The 12459-nt window shown below is 35.2% G+C and overlaps 1 protein-coding gene across 1 annotated transcript; it reads left to right on the forward strand.

Annotated features, from left to right (window-relative positions):
- Positions 1–7276: 7276 nt before the first annotated feature.
- Positions 7277–11880, forward strand: LOC143622025 (QWRF motif-containing protein 2-like). The gene is made up of 7 exons (XM_077093279.1): positions 7277–8275; positions 10628–10747; positions 10853–10969; positions 11044–11133; positions 11207–11314; positions 11479–11550; positions 11666–11880. The coding sequence occupies exons 1-7, from the start codon at positions 7277–7279 to the stop codon at positions 11675–11677; spliced, it is 1518 nt and encodes a 505-aa protein (XP_076949394.1). The 3' UTR covers positions 11678–11880.
- Positions 11881–12459: the final 579 nt, after the last annotated feature.

Consider the following 12459-nt stretch of genomic DNA (forward strand, 5'->3'; position numbering starts at 1 on the left):
GCAGTAAACTTTGAGTGTTTTACCAGGATGGCTGGTCTGTAGGGTGTGGTTACGTCCACTTGCCCTCTGACCGGTGGGCTGTATGGCATGTGCAGATCCGGATCTGCTCTGGCTCCTGGCGCCATGTTCACAGGCGCGCGGAGCTGCGAGCCTCCTGCATGAGTATCCCTTGTCTTTCTCATGCTATGCACCTCTTCATCACTGAACTCTGTGTGTGCAGTGTGAACAGAATGCCCTTCTTCCGGCGCGCGCGGCCTTTTTGTGGGCTGCTTCTCCATCGCTTGCCTTTGTGTTTGGTCGGCTAGCTTCTTCTGTTTGATCATTTCAGTGTACTTTTCCATCAGACGCCGTTGCTCATTTATGAGCCATTCATTCGGATCATCTGCTTCATCTTCTGGACCCATTGGTCCCTTCAACTTCGCGCCGGCCATATTTTGTAACGTGCGATCGTCTGGAGGAGTTTCAGTCTGGCCGTGAGGGGTTGTGACGAAGGGACGGTTGCTGGTGGTACGCGTAGAATCACGCGGAACCCTCAGAACCTGCTGTCCGTCGTTAACACCCTCACGTTCAATATCCTCCAGAGCTTGATCAACGTTACGAACTCCAGAAACCATGGTGATTGAATTTTTTAGATCTGGATGAGATCTGATTGCCGTTTGTAACAGTGGATGGCGCCAATGAAGAAACGTGGATCTACTCACTGGTAGCAGATCTACTTTCCTCGGGTGTGATTAAACTATTTCACCGATGGTTCTTCTGGATCCGAGTTCTTCCACCTACAAAATGAACAGCGCCGTTACTTACCCCTCAGAAAGGGACAGAGGGGTCCTCTTTGGGGTAACCCTCCGGCGTGAGAATCAGTATCTTTTGGAGAAGATAATAATGTTTGTAGGTAAGTGAATCTCAAGAGTATTGCTGAATCGCTGAATACCCTTGATGATGTGTGACTGTGTGTTTTCTCTGTAACTGACTGTGAGTGAATATAATTCAATATGATTGAATGTGATATCACTGCTTGTAACTGTCAATGATTGAGTGTGAATGAATGTGTCATCAAAGTGGAGTTGATGCTGTATTTATAGTGCTAGGGTTTCCACTGGTTGGGCTCAGCCTCGTTGGCCTCCTCCAACCGCACTGCGCCATGTGTCCTCTGGGACACCTGGCGCTTTCTCGTTGGTTGTAATCATGTGGTAGCACATGTGTCATGCTGAGTTGTCGACCTTTCATTTGGCAGCTGTCAACATCAGCATATTCTTACTCCTTAAAAAGATGCCTTCTAGAAGATTGTCTGACGTGCACAATCAAGGTTGCCCTAACCCTGATTTGGATAAGGACGAGGTTGATTATGTGCACGTGTGATATGCGCCCATCCTGAGGATGCGCGAAGTCTTCTTTTTATTCTCACGCGCAGATATTTCATGCGCAGGTGTGATATGCACGAGCGTGTGATATGCGCCGCGCGCTGGTGCGCCACGCGCATATGTGACGCGCGAGCATATGTGATGTGCAAGAGCATGCGATATGCGCCGCGCGCATATGTGATGCGCGAGCATATGATGCCTGAGCATGTTTTGTATGCGCCATGCGCCTGGGTTTTGGCTTTGTGCCTTCATAATGTCTTTATCTTGCGGGTTGACCCGCCTTGCTTGGTGTTGAGGCGGGTACATACCTCTTCAATGGTTAATCACTATTATCAAACAAGAATAGGGGTAAAGGACTTAATCGTCGTTGCCACCCTCCACTACTAGAAAAGTGCGCTATTGCTACCAAAATTTTGCAACCAAAATAAACAGTTACAAATTTTGCGACCGTTTTGCGACCATAATGGAAAAGATTAGGAAATCACCGACCGAAGTCAACGCGGTTGCAAAGTTAGCCTCCAAACAAGATGCGATGGCAAAACGGTTAGCGACCAAACATGATTTGGTCGCAACATTTGCAACTGTACAAAAATGGCTGCAAAATAAATAAAAGAAATGAAAAATTTAAATAAAACAAGCTTTTTTATGGACATCGATCTTATTCAGAGCAGCCCCCTTTAACTTCATATTATTTTGGCATCTGGCGTAACCTGGAGGTAGTAAGTAGATTTAGGAACAACGATTTTAATCCCTATTTCTTTAGCAACCGCATACTCTTAATCACAAAATATTCTTCAACGATTTTCCTCACATATTGGTTTGCATATGATGCTTTTATTCCCAATTTTATGAAAGCCTAATAATTGATAGTCGTGATGTTGTCGTTTTCAACTATTTTTATTTGATAAACCCTGATTTTTCCAAGCCGATTAATTCAGTGACAGCGATTCATGATGGTTATATTCATTTGCTGCATCAATTATCCAGCGACATCAATTACAGATAAGCCATTTCATCTTATTTTCTTATTTACAGTTACAGTCATAGATTTGTAGTTGTATTATATATGCTTGATGTCTAAGAGTGGTCAAACTGTTAGTAAATAAACAGCATCTTGATTTTCATATAATGTTCCTTTATATTTTAGAAAAAAATATTATTTTTCCTTGTAGTGATTAAGATCTTGAAATCTTGTAATATATTGGTATCCAGCCTCCAAGTTTGTTTATAGAAGCCCATTATAAAGCTCTTTTACTGGTGGATGCAATTTTAAGGTCATGACTTAAATTGTTTTCATTTTATATCGTTACTTTATATCAAAACATATTGGATTTTTTTAACACTAAATTAGTTAATTACAAAATGCATTTTATGAATTGGGTAATTAGCAATTTTATTTACAAAACGCCTTCTTATGCATTGGGTTATTAGCAAGTCACTATATAGTGGGTATGGGGGGCTTATTGGTGTACAACCCAACATGAGAACATAATTCGGTGCTACAAGAAGCGCATAGCTTTGTACTTGTATGATGGCTGTTTTCAATTTTTTTTAATTCTTCTTAAAATGGCAGGTGTGCGTAGAGTTTTTGTAAAAGAATCAATACATTTTACATTATGGGTGTGAAACAAGTTATATAAGGAATTTGGATGTGTTCCATCATGTAGAAGGTTATTTGTCATTGAAAACACAATTTGTTGCTGCTGGTAAGTTTTTTGCACTAAAAATCCCTTGATCTTTGTATGGACCTGTCTTAGTGAGCGTGGCCTCGCATGTATGGCTGCAACATTCATATCATGTAATTATTTCAAGTTAAAATTTGTTTTAATTTGAATTGGAAACAATGTTGTAGCAACTAGCAACTAAGTTACTTTTTGGCTCTGGATCGGGTTGGGTTCTGACCAAAATGGAATCGTGTCAAAATTGGTCAATGTTGCCATTTTTAGTAAACGAGTCAGATTGATCTAAGATAAGATAGGGTCAAACTCCTCATTTTTATTAAACGGGTCAAACTTATTATTTTTATTCAACTGGTCAAAATGTTGTTTTTAGTAAATCAGTAAGGTTAATGTTTGATACAAGTGTTTTGTGTTGGTAATCTTATAAATATCTTGCCATGCGCGGTTATATTACAATTTGTATGAGTTAAAAACATGATTAATGTGTTTAACATACTTTTTAGTGCAGGAGCCTGAGAAATTATTTACTCACTGACTCAATACCTGAAGACATATGACAGATGATGACATCGTTGAAGAATATGCAAGTCTTTTTATCTATAATTTGAGACAAATTAATGCTGTCTACGGATGTAGGTTTCAAAATAGCAACTCGCTATCTGAAGACATACTCGATTGGATACATGGCAACAGACAAAAGATGTTAGTTATTCCCTTAAAATATTATGCATACGATATTGAATGTTTTGTCTCCCAATAAAGTGCTAAATTCATAAGCTAAAAGGTTTGAACTCATTAGTTTTTGCATATCATCATCTCAAGTTAATCTTTAAGCTCTGTTAATGATCGTTTTTTGTTTAGTTTCCTTGTGTAGATTCCAAAAACTATTTATGCAACGATTGGAAGCAAGAGATGCTATGATCCTCTGTTTTACTTCAAACTTCAGAGTATGATTAAGAAGTATTACATCAAATACTTCAGTCATTTTACCTATTTATTTATGGGCAGAAATTTGGTAAAGGTACTTTAAATTTAGTTCCAATATTCAATAATTTTACCTCACTTTAGTTACCGCTGGTGATTAAGTTGTGTAAAGTTTTTTATGCAAGGCTCACGTGACATTAATTATTATTTGTAGCTGGGATCGCATTGGCATTTTCAGGAAGCATAATTGTAGGTGATCTTGATGTCAATCATTTACTAATTTGTATTAGAGTTAAAACTCAGCGAAGACATTTTCTGATGAGCAGGCCATGAGAAACAAAAATGAAGACATCCGGAAAACGCATGTAGAATTTTATTTACTAGAAAGCGTGTATAGCTAGAATAACATTTTTTATATTTGTTTATAGAGCTCGATAACAATTTGTATTGAGCATCTTTGATAGAAATTTATAGTTTTATATATGTTTACATCTATAATTTTATGATTTGTTATTTTTATAATATTTGTGAAAAAAACATTAAATATTTCCACTTCATTGTGGCAAAAATATGGTAGCAAATCCGTCACACGACATCCAGGTTCGTCGCAAAAAATAATGGCGAACGGAAAATTTGCGACCGCAGCATCGGTAGAAAGATTTGCGACCGCAAAACCCGTAGGAAGATTTGCGACCGCAGCACTGGTCGGAAGATTTGCAACCGCAGCACCGTCGCCAATGTAATGACGGTCGCAATAGGGCAATAGTGACCTGCGTTTTTCCGACTGAACTTTCGGTTGCAAAATTGTCGCAACAGGGCAACTGCAACTGTTTTCCGACCGAAAAGGCTGGTCACAAATGCTTCATATTCTAGTAGTGCTCATATATACACCCCTCCTATATCTTAAGCTTAATAGCCATTTTTAATGGCAAGAACCCTATTTGTGACTGTGATTGTGAAAACAAGTAAACTCTTCAAGTGATTAAAACCTCATAAAATACACTTGCTATAACAAAAATTCTATTATAACACAACGTGAATAACATGTAAACATACAATCAAATTTATCCATAAAATTTAGAGTGTAACTTTTAAGTAGTTGTGCTATTGTTTCAAGCTGGTAATAGAAATGAAACATCTTCTTCTAAACAGGTATTGCCAAGTAGCTTTGTAGGTAGGTAGGTGTGGACCCTACACATGACATAAAAACATTCTTCAATATCAAGTTAAATCTTGATTCCCCTTTCTATTTCTAGTCGTGCTCATCTACCACTTCTCAACTACCCTTCTTATCATGATCTCGTTATCCTCCAAAATTTCTATCATTAAGCTTATTTTAATATTAAAAGCACTACAATATTATTTGAAATTGGAATAATATTGTTGTAAGTAACTAAACGTAATATAAAAAGCACATGGGAGGTTATGATATATTTGTAGTTTGGGAAATTGTTGACCATGAAATTAAGCAAGGATCACCATATATTCATCACTATCAAAAGTTGGTCATGATACAAGCTAACAAACACCTCTTACTTTAATACTAATATAATATCAAGTAATCTCTAAGTTATCAACTCGTAAGTTCATAGTTTAGTTTTCGCTTATATGTTAGCATTGCTTTACTTTGTTAAATTGTGACTCGCTGAACTAGTTTAACGTTATTATTGTGACAAATGTAAGTTAAGAACCGAAGAGTTAACATTGATCTTTTTTTATTTTATTTTATACATGAATAAAGATATTTTTTATAAGTTTAGGGAGTATAAGTTGACAAAAACAAGCTAATTGATAGAAGATTGATTGAGGAGATGGGGTTAGTTGGTTTTAGTACCCCACAAGTTAAAAACAAAATGGGATGATTGTAGCTTAAGATTAACTTAAAGATGGATTATGTATTTGTGGAGGCATAAGAAAAAGAGTATATATATTTTTTGAGTATATTTCGACCTCTAGAAGAGTGGTTGCTACTTTTTGTTGATTAAATTGGAAGTTAGCAGCAATCCCATGGATTAAGATTTTACATTGCTTTACAACTTATTTCTTAATTTATATTCTTTAGCCACGTTTTTATTTTTATACATTAATTATTAAATACGTGAAATTATGTCTTATATTATAGAAATGTAGCCTGTTCATGAGCCAAACCGAGCGGGGTTTTCTTCCGGTTAGGCTCACTTACAAATCGAGTGGAGTTGAAACAGAACGAGCATTTTTCAAGCATTTGTTACAAGCATTTTATATTAAGTGCCGAGCGAGTTTCAAGTTTCAACCACATGTAATAATGTCAGAATGTATTAGCATAACATATGTTTACATTAGTTCTTATTTTTACATGAAACTTTCATCAGTTATGCTTTGTTATTTTGACGCATCTTTTGTCTATATTTTTTCACGCATCGTCTTTAAGAGTATGTGTAGTGGGCGACAAGTTGGAGGTTTTTTGGACGATAAGGGGCTACAATACCGCCCCCCACCCCCGCGATATTCGGGTGATAGGGGAGGGGGGTAGATTTGTTACCGCTTGGTGTTAAAAAAATATTATTTTATTTAATGGGAGACGAATTTTGGCTTGAACATCACTACATCTCTAACATAAAAAAGAGCATCGACTAACATGACGTCACGTATCAAAAATCCCCATTTTATAAACCTCCACTCTACATAACCTAAGGTCATATGACTTTTTATGTATATGTTTTGTTTTCTCAGAAAAATGGATAAGGTTTGTACATGTCGATGCATGCATGCATGCAAAGATAAATTAAGTGGTCAATGCAGAATTTTATGAATAATATATGAATTGAAAAGTTATAATTGTGTATTAATACAATCATAGAATTCGTGTATAAGTATTAGAAAGCTAACTATCATTGTGATTTTTTTGCTAAAAGTAAATATTTATTGTTTTTCATGTAATGTAGCTTTATGAAAACATATTGTTCTACTTCTAACGTATACCTTAAACTTCCACACTCATAATATAATAATGATAATTAGTATTAGTAAAGTATAATAAATTAATAATAATAACTATTATTATAATTAAGTAGTAATACTAATGCAACTATATATACCTTAATCACAGACAATTCAACAGCATCCTTCTCCCCTTGTAGCCGGCAAGCTTTACCCTCCTTCCCATTTTTATCCATATGATCCACTGCATTGTAATATTCACATATTAATCCTTCATTCATTCTTTCATGTTCAAACTAATTCTCATTCAATTTTTGAATTATACCATCAATTAGTTTAAGTTTAACCTTTTGTATCAAACAGACAGAAAAGGAGATAATATATCGATCAATAATGGTTGCTGATCTATCTTCTACCACCACACCACCTAAACCTAAACCTAAACCTAAACCCTCATCACCATCACCTAAGCGTGCGCCACTATTAAGCGACAATAATGGCCGTTCACCGCAATGCCGGACGAAACCTAAACATGTTGCTTCCCGGTACTTATCTTACACAAACTCATATTCAAATTCCGTTGATGTGACGTCATCTCCTGTAAGTAATCGCAGATCCGTTGAAGTATCAGCAACTGCGAAGATGTTGACGAAAACATCCGCTCGGAGTCTATCGGTTTCGTTTCAAGGAGAATCCTTTGCACTTCCGGTTAGCAAGGTCGAAAAACCGCCCCCGGAGAGGAAAAAGCCTTCAGCGAGATCACGGCAGGCGAGTTTTACAACAATGAGCGTAGTCGAAAAGGCGAAATTAAGCCGATCTGAGACCGCCAGTGCGGTTAGGTTTTCACAAAGCCTAGAAAGTGGTTGTGATTCCGATACAGAGAGCATTTCCTCTGGCAGCACTGTAGGTAATAATAATAATAATAATAATAATAATAATAATAATAATAATAATAATAATAATAATAATAATAATAATAATAATAATAATAATAATAATAGAGGAGGACCTGCAGGTCCTGCTCGAGCTATTGTGGTGCCGGCTAGGTTTTGGCAGGAAACGATTAATCTTCTACGGCGAGTGCAACCGGTTCCTGTTGCTGTTTCACCAACACCGCCGTTGTTGTTGAATAATAAACCGGTTGGTAAGGTTATGCATGACGGTCCGAAACTACAGCCACGAGCTGGATCGTATTCGATGAGTAATTACAATAGTTTGGGGAATACGGTTTCCATTTTGAGTTTTTGTGCGGATTCCAAGAGAGGGAAGGTGGGAGAGAAGAAGCTTGTGGATGCGCATGTGCTGAGAGTGTTGCATAATAAGCATATGCAATGGCGGTTTTCCAATGCTAAAGCGGAAGCTGCCATGGTGGTCCAGCGAGCAACTGCTCAGGTAATATAATATGAATGAACAGGGCCATGTATGAGAATTTATATGCATCGGGCAAGCCAAAATAAAAAGGCCGGAAACCCTAACAAGTAAAGAAATAAAATAAGCAAAAAAAATGTTTTATGTAAATGGTTTTTTTTTTGGTTTAAACAATTACATTTTTAAATGAACTTACTTGGTAAACTTCTTATATAAAAATAAGCTTAAAAATGTCTCAAGTAAGACTAGAGCCTACAACCTTTTGGTTGGGAGTCATATCCTTTTAGACAAACTAGTTATTATATAATTAGTGTAAAACATTATATATATATATATATATATTCATAAATATAGATAAAAAAATGAAATTGTTACAAAGCTCATCATCTTCAAAATTATTATGAAAGAATATTATTTTAATTATCATGCAAAAATGATTTAGAGGGAAGTTATAGCCGGTCTTTCCTTGAAAAGGGTGATCATGATAAAAGAGACCATCAAAAATCTTTATTTCTGATGAAAAATACAAGTCATAACTTTATTATTGATGACAAAAGTCATTTATTTGTCACTCAAACATGTCATATTGGTCGTATGATCGGTGAACACCACCTCATACTACTTATATGTCTACTTTCCAAATGGCTTACAACTTATATGATATATTATGCACTTATATGATATATTATGCGTGTCAAATGATCCGTATGGCACGTTATTGGTGTTTGGTTGATGTTAGGTATTTCTTTAGCCTAGCCATATCGAAAAAGAAAACCAGTTAATTAGGGGGTGTTTGGGATTGTTTATTTTCACCAACTTATAACTTATTAATTTTTTGAAAAGTAATAAGGTGTTTAGGATTGCTTATATTGTGAGAGCAAAATTCCATAAGTTACACTTTTATAACTTATTAACTTAATGAAAAGTTATAAGGAGATAACATAAGGAATCCCAAACACCCCCTTAGTCTCCTCTTTCTATATAAAGAATTTAACGGCATTTTATTTACAAAGATTACTTGTTATAGATGCGGTCTGGTTGAGTTCGGGTCGTAACAAACTGATTGGAAAATTAACGCTCCAATTCAATTCAAGTCAAAAGAGTTATAATCAAACCAAGGTCTGATTTAAGTGAGCATATAAAAGAAAATTATAAAACTAATGTATAACCCGTTTCATTAGAATGGGCTTTTTTCATATCAATCCAATAACCCAAAAAAAAAAAACTGAAAATCACCCTTATCAACCCAACAGATTTTCTAGTCAAAAATGCCGGTTGTTGTGATTGATAAAATAATGTCAAAAATTTTTTTAACAGCTAATACTTTACTTTTCACTCATTTTACCAAATGTATCAAGTAAGACTAGAGCCCATAACTCTTTGATTTATAATTTACTAACATTTGTTACAAGACCAAGCTAGTGGTTGTAAAATAATCACAAAATTAAAGTGTAATATAACACCCACAAATAGTGGGTCCAAAAAATTGTATCCGTGTGCATGAGCTTCGCGCTTTCTTAGCCAAAACCGGCTCAAAAACGCACAAAAATTGTGTTCGGCCTCCTCACTCCCACTCGCACATAACTAGTTTTTAGTGTTCTTGCACAAAAATGTTGATCCTCCATCTCGCATCCACGTCACCATTCTCTAAGGCTTGTAAATAAACCGAACAAACACGAGGGAAACATGTTGGTGTTCTTTTGTATTATTTTAATCGAACAAACGATTAAACACGAACAATTGAACAAACGGAGTGTTCTTCTTCATGTCCGTTTGTTACGAAAAATGAATGTGCCCATTTAAAGTAATGTGAAGAACAACATGTTGAACATAATAAGTTATTAAAAGTAGACTAAGTTATAACGTGCCAAGAAAAATTAAATGGATATTATCACATAGATTATTGAACTTTTAACATAAACCAACCAAAATAAAACTTTAAACATAAACCAACGAAAATAAATAAACATAAAGAAACATTCATAAAAGAACGTACAAGCCGTGTTCGATGTTCATGTTCGTTCTTTTAGCTAACAAACATATTTTAATCATGTTCATTCGATTATATATTAGATAAACAATCATGCACAAATTTCCCGACAAGAGACAAAATCTCCAATTATCAAGTCTCACTTTAAATTTGGATAACAAGTTAACCCAAATTAATGGCCGAATATGATAATGATTTTTGTTGATTCTGTCCTTTAGTGATTGACTTTTTGTTTTTGGATAAAAAAAGTTTGTTACCCAAAATATAAATAAGATTTAAGTACATACCGCTCGTATATAAAAGCAGTTTGTTACTTTGGGTTTTTTTTTTAACTTTTTAGTACATACTTTTAGTTTTCTTTTATAATGATTATAAAATTGTTTCAGAAAACTCTATATAACGCATGGGTGAGTATTTCAAAGTTGTGGCATTCTGTTATATCCAAACGCCTGCAAATGCAACAATTGAATCACAACTTAAAATTGCACTATCTACTCAAGAAACAGGTAAGAGTTTATGAAATTTATGATATTGCTACATTTTTAAAATTAAAACTGAAAGTACAAGAAAAAAAAAAGTATTCTTTATTTTCTTTTATTTCACAAATGCAGATGCTGTATTTAGACAACTGGGATCTAACTGATAGAGATTACTCCATCTCCTTAGCTGGGGCTATTGTGGCATTGGAGTCAAGCTCTCTTTGTCTCCCGGTTTTATCTGGTGCAAAGGTATGAATTCTCATTATATCTTTTTAAAAAACAAAAAAACTAATATTTAACATTCACTGGTTTTATCATTACAGGCAGATATTCAGAATTTGAAAGATGCAATGAGTTCAGCTGTTGATATTATGCAGGCTATGGCTATCTCATTATGCTCTTTAGTAACTAAGGTTAATTGGAATATGTGTTCATCTTTTGTAGAACAATTACATTAAAGTTGTTTATTTTTATCTTTTATTACAGGCGGAAAGTGTGAATACAATGGCATCCGAACTTGCTAATGCAATGAAAGCTGAATATTCTTTGCTTGATCAATGCAAGGATCTGTTATCAAATTTAACACACTTGGAGGTAAGTGTTCAAGCATGGATATTTGACCGATTGGTTACGAAAATTTAAAACCCAAAGCTTATTCGGTTTGATGCTTTATGATTTAAGCTGTGGTTTGATATTTCATAGATTATAATGTTATCTACTTGTTTCAAGTACTGATGTAGCTTAAATATACAAACCAGATGCAGGATTGTAGCCTGAGAGCACATACATCACAACTCATACCTGCAGCCACAATGACACAACCAAAGATGATTGTTTCAAAAAAACGTGTTGTTCCGGACACGCAAGCAGGCCTACGCCAAACCACCCCAGACCCATCACGTAAGAGGTAAATCAGCCTCACTCAGCGGCCCACAACCAAAGATAATGCCCTTTTGACCGTGCAAACTGCTAACCCGAAAAAGGATATTAGACATGAGAAATTTCTGTATAGGCGAGAAATATATCTTACTATTCCACATATATTTGTTTTATTGTACAAAATTAAAATGGTATTCGCATGAACATTTGACACATTACACTCTTATATGAAGTATATAGGGACATTTAAAGAACATATGTAACATGCACATGTGTGGGTACTTTTATTTGGTTTTAATCAACTTTTAAGTTTTCGTTGTCAATTTGCGAATGCCCAAATATCGAGAAACCAAAATTATTAAACTAAAACTCTTAGGAATGTAAAGCCAACAAAATCAAATGCAAAACTACATGGGTGACTAATAATCAACAAATTCTTATGATTTTGCTCTAAGTAACTTGTTTGTCTTGACGAACATACTCAATATTGAAGGATCTAAGAAATCGACAAAGTCAAAGCCACATGAACAACACCTGTGGTCTTTCACTTACAATAAATTACGTACTAAAGAAGGCTAGGCCATGATGAAGATCTCTCTGTGACAACAAAGCTATATGGCATTGGATGAAGACATTATGTTAAAGAATGTTAGACTCGATTAAAACAGTAACGTGCATGTCAATTTGTTCCAGGCCGAGTTGATCTGTGTGAACTTTAGGTATTTGCAAATTCCAATTGAATTTGCTTGATCACCAATTTTGCTTAACTTGTGTAGTTAGAAAGTCAATTATTATATGTTGCATGCATGAATGCAATATGATTCCTTAATGATTTTATGTGTTGTTTAACCCTGGTTATT

This window comes from Bidens hawaiensis, unplaced genomic scaffold, assembly GCF_021521415.1.
Source record: "Bidens hawaiensis isolate Kalapana, Puna unplaced genomic scaffold, B.hawaiensis_p1.1 tig00003004_1, whole genome shotgun sequence".
In the NCBI taxonomy this organism is placed as follows: domain Eukaryota; kingdom Viridiplantae; phylum Streptophyta; class Magnoliopsida; order Asterales; family Asteraceae; genus Bidens; species Bidens hawaiensis.

Excerpts from the sequence above, each read along its gene's own strand:
- LOC143622025 (XM_077093279.1), top strand. The coding sequence starts at position 7,277 with ATGGTTGCTGATCTATCTTCTACCACCACACCACCTAAACCTAAACCT. Across the intron at positions 10,748-10,852 it reads ACTATCTACTCAAGAAACAG|ATGCTGTATTTAGACAACTG; the intron begins GTAAGAGTTTAT and ends TCACAAATGCAG. Across the intron at positions 10,970-11,043 it reads CGGTTTTATCTGGTGCAAAG|GCAGATATTCAGAATTTGAA; the intron begins GTATGAATTCTC and ends TTATCATTACAG.